General features: G+C 35.0%; 2 protein-coding genes and 1 long non-coding RNA gene across 3 annotated transcripts; 2 read left to right on the forward strand and 1 right to left on the reverse strand.

Moving 5' to 3' along the window:
• Nucleotides 1-422: 422 nt before the first annotated feature.
• On the forward strand, nucleotides 423-1,720 carry LOC141396804 (uncharacterized). Its single transcript, XR_012411247.1, has 4 exons — nucleotides 423-613; nucleotides 854-950; nucleotides 1,122-1,171; nucleotides 1,380-1,720. It is a non-coding gene; the product is annotated as an uncharacterized lncRNA (long non-coding RNA).
• A 1,436-nt stretch (nucleotides 1,721-3,156) lies between these two features.
• Nucleotides 3,157-4,585, reverse strand: RpS2 (ribosomal protein S2). The gene is made up of 2 exons (XM_073975996.1): nucleotides 4,485-4,585; nucleotides 3,157-4,064 (listed from the first exon to the last, which is right to left on the reverse strand). The coding sequence occupies exon 2, from the start codon at nucleotides 4,061-4,063 to the stop codon at nucleotides 3,254-3,256; it is 810 nt and encodes a 269-aa protein (XP_073832097.1). The 5' UTR covers nucleotide 4,064; nucleotides 4,485-4,585; the 3' UTR covers nucleotides 3,157-3,253.
• A 6,978-nt stretch (nucleotides 4,586-11,563) lies between these two features.
• On the forward strand, nucleotides 11,564-12,614 carry LOC141396805 (transmembrane protein 256 homolog). Its single transcript, XM_073972460.1, has 4 exons — nucleotides 11,564-11,664; nucleotides 11,766-11,946; nucleotides 11,999-12,259; nucleotides 12,327-12,614. The coding sequence occupies exons 2-4, from the start codon at nucleotides 11,839-11,841 to the stop codon at nucleotides 12,471-12,473; spliced, it is 516 nt and encodes a 171-aa protein (XP_073828561.1). The 5' UTR covers nucleotides 11,564-11,664; nucleotides 11,766-11,838; the 3' UTR covers nucleotides 12,474-12,614.
• The last annotated feature ends 1,495 nt before the right edge of the window (nucleotides 12,615-14,109 follow it).

A 14,109-nucleotide genomic window follows, 5' to 3' on the forward strand; every position in this document is an offset into this window, starting at 1 on the left:
GCGGCGATTGATTCTGTTCTGGCCTCAAAGGAACAGAGCGTATAGTTCGCAAGTAGTTACGTCACGTGACCACTAATTACATTGCCCTAAAATTTGTTGGTTGGTAGCACTGAAAAAACAACGAGCAGAGTGGCAGGCATGGCACAATCATACAGGTACCCGCATCAGCCCAGCTGATGTACTGTGAGCTGTCAAAAAAGTTGTTGTAATTGAAAACACCAAATTAAAAAAACAAAATTTTAAAAGAAAAATTGTGAATTTTTGTCGGATTTTTGTAATAATGTGTTTATTAATAACTGCCTAACAAAATTTTGTTGAAAAAATTGTGTGAATCGCTTTATTTTTGGAAAACATTTTTGACATTTCACAGTACTGAACTCGTTTTTGTTGTAGTTGTTTGCTGATGCATCTACCTGTTAATTGTACCATGGTGGCAGGAATTCTCAAAACTTCAATTAAGTTGCTGCACTCGACTTCAAAATTTCTTTACCAAAAAGTTTTCTAAGCAACCGGGTCAATTTTCGTCAAGCTCCTGATTAAAAATAAATTGAAATGAAGTCCAGTAGAAAAGAGACGGTTTCACATTATATTCTGAAATGAAACAATGATTAAGGTAAGCACTGAAATAATGGATCATAATCATTCATAAATTTTGTCAATTATGATGAGACTGATGACGAGACTGAGTTTTTTAACTTTTTCGTGAAGGCGTATGTATTTTTCATACAATTTTACAATTACAAGTTTTAAAACTAAGATGTTACGGCAGTCTGAATTGATAAAAAGAATAAAGTGTTTTTAAAGAATATTTTTGGAAATCGATTACTAATTAGTGTACCTTTTTCATTTGCAGATGGGTTGAATATGAACAAACCACGTGTTTTTTTCCTTATCTACCAACAAAATGGCGGTTGATTTGTAAATGCTGTGGAATTGCCCCTGAAGTTTAGGTAAATATACCATATTTTTTATAAATTATTCTCTTTTATCTGATGAAAATTACACAGACCTGTACTGAGAAAATTTTGAAAGAAACCAACAATCCCTGATAGCAATAACATACTAAAAATCTTGTAAAACCTATTGGATGTGTTACTAATCTGAATTTCTCTTATTTACAGGCGTTTTGCCGTGGTGCCAATGCCGTGGTACCTATGGACTGAGTTAAAAGGTTAGTATCTTAAAATAAACTATATTTTACCTATTTAAGGTTATTGGATGTGATGAAAATCCTTATATCTTTCCTTTTGCGGTTTCCACCGGAAGTTTTGCTAATGACGGTTTAGGATTGTCTGATCCAATACTATAACAAAATAATTGTAATCGTATTTTGTATCAAAAAATAATGATTTTTAATTCCCAACATTTATATTTTGCAGACAGCATCATATGAAGCAAAATAATGCTGCTAATGCAGTTTTGGAATCGCTTTGAAAGCTGTGGACAATGCAACAACGTGTTGGACAATGCAACAACACGTTTTTCTATAAAGTAAATGATGATATCCCTAATCTCTTCCTTTTGCGGTTTCCACCGGAAGTTCTGCTAATGACGGTTTAGGATTGTCTGATACTTTATTACAAAAAAAAATTTTGCTAAATCTATTTTTGAATATTTGTGTGAAAATTAATATTTTTCTTTTTTATTTATAGATTTTTGTCTGGATGTCTTGTCTATGAACACAAATTATTAAAGAAATAAAATTAATTATGAAAATGTATTTTTTCTCTTTTTACTCTTTGGGATTTGGGTATATTTCATAAGGAGAAAACTTGTCAGATTATATACATTTAGACATTTATTTGCAATTTATAACAAATACGGACTAAAATAAGAATTACCTACCTACTTTTAAGTGACAATAAATGTATTGCAAAGGAAAAGCAGTACTATAAAATAATCGGGTATGTTCTGAGACACACTTCACGCCTCAAGCATTTTGTTCACCCCATTTACGCTAATTTTTCGAGTATTTTATGGAATGAATCCTTAGCCCCAAAAAATTCGTAAAAAATAGGGGTAAATGAGGTGAACAAAATGCTTGAGAGGTGAAGTGTGTCTCAGAACATGCCCGAATAATTTTGCAACTTTTTGTAGTTATTATGCATTTTATGACTTTTGTGCCTAATAATGGACTCAGTGATAAAAAAAAAGCCGACCGTCATGGAGGATCTTCATACCGGTAAAAACACTTGGACCATATTAACAACAAAACTAACGAAACGGCTACAGGCAAATATGCAAAGAATGAATATTTGGTACAATATGCATTGTCGTATAGTGGACCAATGCAAAAGAGTCTGATTTTGCTTTAAAATCATCAAAATACCTCTGGAAAGTATAGGGCAAACAATAGACCCGCAGCGCAGTATTTTGAAATGGCCTACAACAGAGCTCTATTTCCTCTCTCAATAGTATCGGAATGACTTCATTTTTATAGATAGGCTAACTTCCGTATTGTCAGTTGCTTTACAAATGACTGAAAATCTGTGAAGTATTATGTTTCTTAACGCCGTTGCAATTAACAGCTACGTGTTTCAAAACATCAGAAATACGCATTTTCACAGGTAAAAAGTAACCATGTATCATTTTTATTTCACATTCGTTATTTTTCGAGTATTTTATGGACGGTCTAGGAGGTACTCTTCTTTTTGAATAACCTAATGAATCTTTGCCCCAAGAAATTCACAAAAAAGTGTGAGTAAATGCAGCGAAAAAAATGTTTGCGGCTTGAAGTGAGAGGCGAAGTGTGTCTTAGAAAATAGCTGTCCCTAATCCGCCATACACACACTTTGCGGAAGTGTAATGGTATTGTGACGACTGTGGCTCTATTATTTCGCACTCCACTGTATATCATATTTATTTCTGATGCATTTAGTTACATTTTCGAGGAAAAAATGTATGAGTGTTTAATAAAATATTTTGACGAAGTTTAAACAACACAAAGCAAATGCTACGGAAGTCAGACATATTTACCTCTGCTTTCATAAATTAGATTATTCTGAACGAAAATTCCCCGTGAGTTTTTTCACTTACTCTCTTAAGTTAAAACGGCGAAAAAACAAAACGCATTGCGAATTTTCGTCCAGAATAAATACATAAATCTTTACGAAAGATTAATCATATACAATCCCTTAAATAAAAACACCTAAAACATTTTAGTTTACTTCTCCGAAGAGTTGTCAATTTTATTTCACAATGTTCTCATACCAAACATTGGTGCACAATTTCATACATGTATTACTTTTTGTTTTTAAGCATCAATGTTGTGGCGGGCACCGGGCTTATCGGCCAAGAAATCAGCAAATTGTTGGTAGGGAGTAGCACCCAAAGGCATATCCTTCCACAAATCGGGTGTCAAGTAAGCATAAGTCTTAGCAATGGCAGCATAAGTAGCCTTGGCGAAGTTACCCAAAGTACCGGTGGAGCCACGGGCGGAGGTATAACAATCTTGAATACCAGCCATGGTCAACAACTTCTTTGGTACGGGGGCAGATACAATACCGGTACCACGAGGAGCAGGGATCAAACGTACAGAGACGGAACCGCACTTGCCGGTAACCTTGCATGGTACAGTATGGGGCTTACCGATTTTGTTACCCCAGTAACCACGACGGACAGGGACAACAGACAATTTAGCCAAGATGATAGCACCACGAATGGCGGTGGCAACTTCCTTGCTGCACTTAACGCCCAAACCAATGTGACCGTTGTTGTCACCAATGGCAACGAAAGCCTTGAAACGGGTACGTTGACCGGCACGAGTTTGTTTCTGGACAGGCATGATCTTCAAGACTTCATCGCGCAAGGCAGAGCCCAAGAAGAAATCGATGATTTCGAACTCTTTAATGGGCAAAGAGTACAAGTAGATTTCTTCCAAAGAGTTGATTTTGCCATCACGAACCAAACGGCCCAATTTGGTGACTGGAACCCATTCCTTGGAGTCTTCCTTGCCACCACGGCCACGACCGCGTCCACGACCACGTCCACGGCCGCGACCACGTCCACCACGAGAACCAAATCCTCCACGGAAACCACCACGGGCTGGAGCTGCGTCCGCCATTCTGTAAATTCACAAAAAAAAAGAACCATGTTAATACACATATTTTCTACAGACAATGAGGTTATGTTTCAAATAAGAATCAGACACCTTTAAACCATCCTTAGATCAAAAACCATGCAAAGATAATTTTGATCTTCTGGTGGAAACCGCAAAAGGAAAGTGTATTAATATCATCATTAAGCATTAAAGAAAAATAATCAAAGATGACATATTAAAATAAACAATTGAAGACAGCACCACGAAAAAACACGTGGCCAATATGGCGTCGAATTTAATAGGCTGAGAACTATTAATCTTACACTATTTTTTAATAATTTACCATTATTAAACACATCTTTGATTATTTTTGCTTAAATTTTGTACACAACTTTTTTAATTTCACAATCACATTTCAATTTAATTAATTTTATTTAATACTTACTTGTAGTTATATGCAAGTTAAAACGGTGAAGGTAAAAAACCGAATGAACGAGACACACTTCGTCATTTTGCCATCAAGCCACATTCGTTGCAGTGTTGTACATTTTGGTAGGGTTTCGTTCAATTTGGGATATATAACATTAGGGTATTTCACACACTTTAATATGTTGTAAACATTAGGTCTTTTCCTTTAATTTAAAAAAATTGTAACTTTTTAAAGTCCAATTTACATATGCACATTAAATGATTTCGTTTTACGAAATCCTAGAATCAAATGAAGTGTATTTACATCTGTTTTTTTTGCGTCATTTGCTTACGCACACAATCGCACATACACACTTATATAATAACACAAACACACGCACACAATATATTTATTCAGAGAAATAGGAATTTCACAACACAAATGTGTATCAAATAACTTAAATTAATTCTAAAAACAAAAAAACATAATTTTTGCTAGTTTTTTAAACATTTATTTTCACTTTTGTCATCGTTTGAGTATTTTTGTTTTTCTACAACACACACAAACAAACAAAGACATCATAAAACAGTTGCATTTTTTGGTAGTTTATGACGAAAAAGCGGGGTTTCGTATAATAGTATGGTGTTTTCGTGCGTTGTTTAGAATAAATGACGCAGCTATCGTCATTTATTTTTGTATGGTAAATGACGCAAAATGTTGGCTGTTTTAGCAAATAAATGACGAAGCAGCTCCAAATGACGAAAAAGTTTCTAATGTAAATTGTACATAACTTTAATGCGTCAGCCACATTGTTGTTTTTCAGAAAACTTGGCATCACTTACACTTTTTTCAAGTGGTTGTCGTACCGCGACGCTCAACGCATCGAATGTGCCGAGCGCTTAAGAGAGTGAGAGAGGAGTCAGAGCAAAAATGGCTTTATCTTCTACCACAGGCTACCAGACAAGTGTCTTCAGGTAAAAAATGGTAGAACTGATTTTTCGACATTTGTTTGACGATTATTTGACAATGAAGAAAAAAATTAACAAAAGCAGGCGAACGCTGACAGAACAGAATTAAAAACTGTGAAAGTAAAGAAGAAAATTGATTTTTATAGTACGTTTATATATAACCGGATTTAACAAACCGACTGGGTTTTAAATGTCAATTCCATTACATATACGTTAAACAAATCCTCATGAGGAAGGTTAACCCTGCATAAGACCATAATATACCCAGCAAAAAAAGTTTGGAAGTAGTGCAATGCAGAGTTATGATTTCAATACATCTTTCGATGCAGTCCACACGGAGTTATGAAAAATGCACTCCGCTCGATACATTTTAGAAGCACTCGCTTATAGATCCCTAGCCAAGCAAGCCAATTTTTTGATCCCTACAGTCGCAGTTTTTTTCTGAACACAAGAAAGAGTGTCTAAAAATTATAAGAATTTGTTTAAAAAAATAAAGAAATACAACAATGACATGTTCTGAAAAGTTGTGTGTTACATTCCAGGGAAGAAGAAAATATTCAGAAAAAATAAAGGTTTTGGAGATACGGTGCGAAAAGTATAAAAATTGTGGAATTTTTGCATATATTTTGAAATTTGAGACAATAAATGGAGTTTTTCGAGTTCATTATTTCTCCAAATATTTTATTCTTGTCCTTATCTACAAATTTGCTTCAGAGGTCAGAAGATGATTCGCATTGTTTTCAGAGATATAGCCCCGAATTTCTTTAAAAACTCATTATTTAACCATGTTTAGATGGGGCCATAAAATCCGAGCTGGATCTGACACAACAATGCCCAACTAGGGTTTCTTGTCGTTTGGGTCTGTACTTTAAAAAGTATCACCCTAAAAATGTTGCACAGTGTTATTTTTGAAGTGGAGTTAGAGTTTTTTTTGGAAATATGAACTGGAGTTGGAGGAAAAATGAAAAACTATTTGGATGATGAAGCAATATCAGTTGCGGCGTCACAGAAAGCAGAGCAGAGGATTATACTCAGTTATGATCAAACTTAATGGAGAGTTTTTATAATTTGTATTAGTGTAATAAAGTTAATATTCTTGTTTACACGAATAAGCAATATATTTTATTTATTTTGGGATATTTCCAATGGCTTGCATTTTATAGCATCTTTAGACTGCATTTAAATTCAATTCAAAACACTACACCAAATGCTGTGATTTGGATCGAAAATGGAGTGCATCCTAGCTGTGTGCCGTGGAAGCAAAATGGAGTGCATCCTAGCTGCGCGCTCTCTTGTAAAATTCATAATTCATAGGTGAATTCATAGGAAAAGATTTACTCCAGCGGCAATTGTTCTAGTGATTTAACTGCATCCGCGGATGCAAACTTTTTGCTGGGATATATATGGCCTTAAGGCCTGAACAGAATCAATCGTCGCTTGCTTCCCAAATGTCAAATTATAAAGGAATGTCATAGCCTTCTAAAGGGGAACGCAGGCGGATTTGCAAAGAGGCACTGGCATTCCTTCATAATTTGACATTTGGGGAAGCAAGCGACGATTGATTTTGTTCTGGCCTTTAATGTTTGTTTTTGACACGTACATATATGCTTTGTTCCAGAACCTGCAAAAAGCTACTAATTTTTACTACGATAATAATTTTTCCTTTATGCTATCGGTAAAAATAGTAAAAATTAGTAGATTCTTGCAGTTCTGGAACAGGACTATAATGAGTTGTTCTAATTTTTGTTAATTTTAAAGGCCTCGACACATAAGAAGCGTGGTATTCTTGCTTAAGTCATATCTGATAAAAGACTAAAGACCAAGTTTGACCTAATAAAAAGATTTCATAATCACTTTTGAATTAGGTCGAACATGATCTTTAGTCATTTACCATATACGACTTAAGCAAGAATGCAATCCATCTTTTGTGTTGTGGCCTTAAGAAAATTTTTAGTGAAATTTATCTACTTTCTATTTTTTTATTTTTTTAATAACCATGTGTATAAAATATACTGTTAACAAAAATATTAATAATGATATTTATTTATACCAATAAAATGATGTTTTATTTAAAATTTTGTAATAATTTTGGTTTGCAATAATTAAGTTGACTAACGGCGTCTTTTCGTGATTTCGAAGGCGTTTCGTGATTTTGCGCGGAATCAAGCAAAAATTATCATGATTTCGCATACAAAAATGAAATCATCTCATTTCGTGATTTCAGCGAAATCAACATCGAAATCACAGTACACATGATATACAACCCAGTTTGTGACTGAAAAAGTACCAAAAGTTGCAACACTTCTCACGTATCACAATAAACAAGGTAGATGGTCAATTGCTGCAACAAAAAAATTTAGAATCAAAATTTTTAAACAATGTGAAAAAATATTAGATTACTTTGTTACAATGCTATTTTTCATTGCGTTCTCGAATTTTTTTAATGGTAATGTTAGAAAAAAGAGCGAAATGTCTAAAATTGCTTCCCAATACAAATTTCTTAAAAAATACGGGAACGAAATTACGGAAATTTCAAAAACTGCAGCAAATCAACGTATCAGCTATCGTATTTAGATGATAATGAACATGTTGCTAGTTTCTACTATGCCAAAATTGTATGGCAGAAAACAGGAGAATAGGGTGTTATTCGGCGCTATTTTTGTTTAAAGAGAAGTGCAAGTCTTGCTAGACTTCGGAGTACGGGAACGGGTTCTATACACAATGAATACGATATATAGATAGTTTTACGATAATTTTCGAAATAAAGTTGTAAAGTTCTATATTGTCGTATATTTTTGATGACTAATTCAATTTGCAACAACTTGTTTTGAAAATTCATGTTCGATCAGCTGCGCGTATGCATCTACCTTGATCGTTGTGATATGTATGAAATCAACAAAAAAATAAGTGTAAACACCGGGATGTATTTCAGGATTTCGTGAAATCCAGTGGATTTTAGAGCGCAAGTGTAAACTTGGCATTGGTTTACATTCGGCGTCGTTTCGTGATTTCGAAGCCGTTTCGTGATTTCGCGCGGAATCGAGCAAAATTTATCATGATTTCGCATATAAAAATGAAATCATCCATTTCGTGATTTCAGCGAAATCGAAATCACAGTACTCATGATATACAACCCTGTTTTGGCCTAAAAAAACTACCAAAAGTTGCAACACTTTTCACATATCACAATAAGTCCCGGTCCACACTAGCGTGAATTTCATTAAAAAATTTCATGAAATTAGGAGTTCTTAAATCGAATTCCACACTACAGCAATTTTATGATTTTACTCTACTATGGAAGTCGATCTAGAGACGCATAATTTCATGCAATTTTTTCAATGAAATCATGATCAATTGCTGCAAAAAAAAAAATAGTATCAAAATTTGTAAACAATGTGAAAAAATATTAAATTACTTTGTTACAATGCTATTTTTCATTGTATTCCCGTACTTTTTAATGGTAATGTTAGAAAAAGAGCGAAGAGCGCCTTCCCATTCAAATTCATTAAAAATTCGGTTATGGAAAAATTAAGGAAATTGGAAAAACTCCAGCAAAAATTCCAAAATCAGCATATCAGCCATCGTATTCAGATGCCAATAAACGTGCTCCTAGTTTCTACTAGGTCAATTTTTTAAAGCAGAGAACAGGAGGGTGTTATTCAAAAGGCATTTCTAGCACTAAACGGGACAACTACTGCAAGTAGTAATATTTTGCAGGTTCTGAACACAACTTTTATCTATCAAAATGTATTATTATGCCTCAACCATAAAATAATTTGTTAGTTATACATCTTTGTGTTTATTTCAGCTTGAGTCCAAATTTTGTTGTATTCAAGTATTTGATTAACAACAAATTGTTTTATAGGGGATATGAAATTGATTAGTTGCGGGCGGAGGGTAGGGAATACTATAGTTTCAGTTGTCACCAAACAACTTCATCAGTAGTGCGATTCTCTAACTCATTTTTTAAGGTACCGACAAAAATCGGTAACATTAAAATGCTTATAAATTCGGTAATTAACGATATTTTTCGGTACGTTAACGACGAATAAAAAGTAGTCGTAAAGTTCTACTGATAGCAAGAGTGTTGTCAACTTTTATTTGAACCTTTCATTCATAATTTTGCGTTTTAATTTTAACGATTTTTGTCGGTAACTCAAAAAATGAGTTAGAGAATCGCACTACAGTTCCCTTTTCCGCCGACTCTGTGTCGATAAACAGGTCAATAAGCGAAGCCCATCCAGCAAATTAAACAAAATGAGAAATTTGCTGTATGGCCCTAAAGCTGATTACCCTACAATTTGAGTCGAACTAACGAATTTCATATCCACCACTGTTTTTATGTCGTCTTTGCTTTGCTAAGAATACGAACATAGGAATGTTGCTTCAATAAGCGGGGTTAAAACAACGAGAAAGTTGTTGTTTTTCGCATTACGCATTGGTCAACAAGGCCGTGCTGATGCCTATTATTGTTGTTGGCTAACTAAAACTAATCAATTTCATGAAAGTTTTGGAATGATAGGTTCTAATAGCTTGGAGTTCAAGAATTTTCAATTAAGCATAATATAATAATTGACCCACAAACTACCCAGAAGGGGATTTCTCTCACATCTACATTATCTCAATGATATGGGACTTATTGATGATCGCCGAGTCCGAACGGCGTTTCTTAAGACACTACATGTAGAAAAGTTTTACATGTCTGAAATACTCACAAAATGTCACCAACGTAACTAAGGGATATTTTGGCGGGCGTGCATTTACGAAATCCACTCGATTTCAACTGCCAATTCCATTGCTTAAACGTCAAATGAAATCGAATGGATTTGGGATGAGTTTTCATTTGACGTATACGCAAAGGAAGTGACAGTTGAAATCAAGTGGATTTCGTAAATGTAAACCAACCATTAGACTATACACATATAACATGTTTAAGAGCATTATCTCGATTTATTTGACATATATTGTATGATAATGACAGCTTAAATCGACCGGATTTTCTAAATCCACCATAGTCTAAACGTACTATAAGTTGTTGAACTCCCGGAAGATTTTGTATCTGTTCCTGTGTGTCTCATATTTCTTGCAGTGGAAGAATGGATATTTTAAAATAAAATATCGAATGTTAAGGATATCGATGGTTTGCATCATGGCGGAAAAAGTCCTGGTCCACACTATAGTGATTTCATTGAAAAAATTGCATGAAATTATGCGTCTCAAGATCGACCCCCATGGTAGAGAAAAATCATAAAATTGCTGTAGTGGGGAATTCGATTTAAGAACACCTAATTTCATGAATTTTTTTAATGAAATTCACGCTAGTGTGGACCGGGACTATGAAGGTGTTACATCGATAACAATAATCGGGCCAAACGTCATAATTTGTTCACAATAACACATTACTGTGAATTGCTTGTTTACCTTTTGTATGTAAATTTATTCACAATAATGAATTAGACAACTAGTGTATATTATTAGCTCCGTTCCAGTACTTTTTAATGGTAAAATGTGAAAAAGGGAGAACCGTCAAAAATGAGTTCAACGTACACATATCTCCAAAATGTACAGGAACGAAAAAATGGCAAAAACGTCAAAAAAAATGGAACAAATGTCAAAGTCTTCGTGTCAGCCAATCGGAAACATGTTGCACATTTTTGCTCGCTCAAATTTGTCGTGTAAAAAGTTTCTAAAGAGAAAGCCATTCAGCGCCATTTTTGTTCAAAGAGAAGTGAAAATTTTGCAGCTTTTTTGGTGTACGGGAACGCATTTCGGGGAAAAATGTTCAAAATGTGTAAAAACTTTTTAGTTCTGGAACGAAGCTATTGTGCCACGGTTTGCATCTCATGCATGATACAATAAGAAGGTAGCAGCAACTGCTGTTTTTGGTAACATAAGATGTCAAAATTTGACATAAATTCAATGCAATTGACACATTGGGGGTTATCATGAACGGCAATTCCCTGTGAATTTTTTCACTTTCTCCCTTAAGTTGCAACGGCGGAAAAACAAAACTCACGGGGAAATTTCATTCATGATAACCCCCATCATGTTACCATCAGCTGGGCTTCAGCTGGGCTGATAATGCTACCTTCTTATTGTATCATGATCTCATGTACATACGAATAGAAAGTAACCGAGTAGCTAAGTTCATTTTATACATTGGTTATTAGTAATCGTTTTTGCCGGCACATACGGATGCACTTTCTCGGATTGTTTCATTAAAAATCGGGGAAATACGAAACATTAAGGTAATTTTGCATATCATTTATTATGTCCTAAATGGAGTCCTAATTAATTTTCCAAAGCAAAATTATCCATCCATACTATCCAAACATTTATTTGTTTATAGCACTTGTAAAGCACCAAGTTAATTAAAATTTGCAGCATTAATAAGAAGAAGAGAAGATAGACAACATAAAATAATGACAATCACTGACAGTCTTCATTATATAGCAGTGGGCAATCCATTGAGTAAAGCTGTTATTGGCACCACAGCATCATTATTTAAAGCAAATTCGGGAAATCTAAGTGTAAGTTATATATTTTTTGTAAGCATTTTTATTAAGTCATTCTTTTTTATAGGCCCCAAACTCCAAAACTATGTCCAAGAATTTGGTAAACGCCTTGCCTACATTATGGGAATTATCTGGTCGTAGTCACAATTTTGTGCGTTTGGCTGGATTAAGTGGAGCAGCTGCTGTCATACTAGGTGCTGTCGGTAGCCACAATGAAAAGTTTAAAGATAATGCAGAAATGCGTGCAATATTCGACACTGCCAATCGTTTCCATTTCTTCCATTCTATAGCATTGTTGGGTGCGCCACTTGCCAAGTATCCACTGTTGGTAGGTGGTATAGAATAAGTGTTTGGAGGTACATAATTGTATACTAATGTGTATAACATTCTTTCAGTCTGGATCCTTGATGTTTCTGGGAACTGCTCTGTTCAGTGGTTGTCTCTACTATCGTGCGTTTACCGGTAATAAACCACCATTTGCTCGTATGGCTCCGATGGGCGGAACCTGCCTGATCGTTGCATGGTTATCCTTTTTGTTGTAAGAAAATACATATTGTCTTCCCACTTGAAGTGCGAGCAATGTACTACTTCGATATTTTTTATTCTTCTTTAGTATTGAAAATTCCAAATTTTATACTAAAACTGTTGTTTAATAGTAAAAATAAAACTGTTTGTATAAGAAATTTGTTAAGACTTAATTTATTGAATTTTAATACCGTCAGAATGATAATGTTGTTAGGAATTATAGGATTTATTTTTGCTTTGAAATGTCTAGAAAATGATAACATTCGCTAATTGTTTCATACTTCTGCATTGCCTACTGAAAAAGAAGAATTTGATATAAACCCTAAAACAAATTTAGTGGAAATTTAGTCAACAAAATTAACGTGCATTTGTTATTTTTTTGGTTAACAAGTCATTGAAACAGACTATGTGGGTGGGTATTCAAACCTTTCTATCGCAATGGCACCTAACTTGACTTTTGCTATATGTTTTAATTTGACCACTATCGACAATCTACTTGTTACAGATTTATGGTCTGTTTCTGTAAGACGATTAGATACAAAATTCGTTTGAACTACTACCATACTCCTTTATTAGGATTTTTCATTATTTTATTGAAAACAAAATTGAATGAAATATTTATAAAAAAAAACAGAAGTTTAGAAGTAATTCGAACGAGTTTGGTTTCGAATCGACTTAGTGAAACTGGGGGTTAAAGCTTTGCTGATTCTCCTTACTAGCAGGTTACATATGTATTTCGAATCCACACAATGGAATCAGAGATATTTGTAATTAAAATAAAAGTTTCAAAATGCTGGGCAGATGTTTTGCACAGTGTCATCGATCCTTCCCTATAGGAATTTACATGGCTGCACCATCCAGAGCGTAGATGAGCCAAAACTACTCTGCTTTGTCGATGGGGGATGTTCTGGAAGACCGCATTCACACGATAGTTGTCTCTGGAATCTGCGAGTACATCTGTGTGAATGATATTTAAACCTTGCTTAATAGTCTATATGGCGAACAGTGTGGCCGTAATTCAGTGGCGGATATTTTCATATTCCTCGGAAAATTGTGGTATGACCAGACACATATAAGTTTAGCCTATCACAATATGACATCAGGGAAGGTACCTGACCCCAAGATCTACAGTCATCATCCGCATACGTTACGATCTCAATGCCATTTTGAAGGGGCGGAATACAGGAGAGGTAGAGGTTAAACAGTTCCGGAGATATCACCCACCTTGGGAACTTCCTGATTCACTTTACGGGGCTTGGACATCTTGTTCCTGAATTCCACGTACGACTGGCGTCCACGCATATAATTGATTATCCAACGTTTCAAACTTGACCGGTAGTCTGCCCGATATCTGAAGTTTGTCTGCTTGGCACCTTCATTGTTCTATCACACGGCTTGCTCGGGTTGAGTCCTCGACTAACATGTGTGAAGATGGCGTGCAGCGCTGTTACCGTTCTGTGCTGCTTATGGAACCCGTGCTGTTGATCGGAAACTGAATAGCTAAAACTAAAGCCTCAAGGGTCTTTGCTACGGGCGACCACAGCGAAATCGTACGATTAACCTTTACTGGCATCCTTGCTTCATAGCAGGATCTTCTTGTCCATTTTCAGACTTCCAGAACAATGTGGGGGGCTAGGGACAAGTTGCGAACTT

Source organism: Musca autumnalis, unplaced genomic scaffold (assembly GCF_047663935.1).
Source record: "Musca autumnalis isolate F117 unplaced genomic scaffold, ASM4766393v1 scaffold_3, whole genome shotgun sequence".
NCBI lineage: Eukaryota > Metazoa > Arthropoda > Insecta > Diptera > Muscidae > Musca > Musca autumnalis.

Bases quoted from the DNA above. Each gene is read 5' to 3' on its own strand.
- RpS2 (XM_073975996.1), bottom strand. From the start codon at position 4,063: ATGGCGGACGCAGCTCCAGCCCGTGGTGGTTTCCGTGGAGGATTTGGT.
- LOC141396805 (XM_073972460.1), top strand. From the start codon at position 11,839: ATGACAATCACTGACAGTCTTCATTATATAGCAGTGGGCAATCCATTG. The intron at 11,947-11,998 runs GTAAGTTATATA...TCTTTTTTATAG, and splicing joins CAAATTCGGGAAATCTAAGT to GCCCCAAACTCCAAAACTAT. The intron at 12,260-12,326 runs GTAGGTGGTATA...ACATTCTTTCAG, and splicing joins TTGCCAAGTATCCACTGTTG to TCTGGATCCTTGATGTTTCT.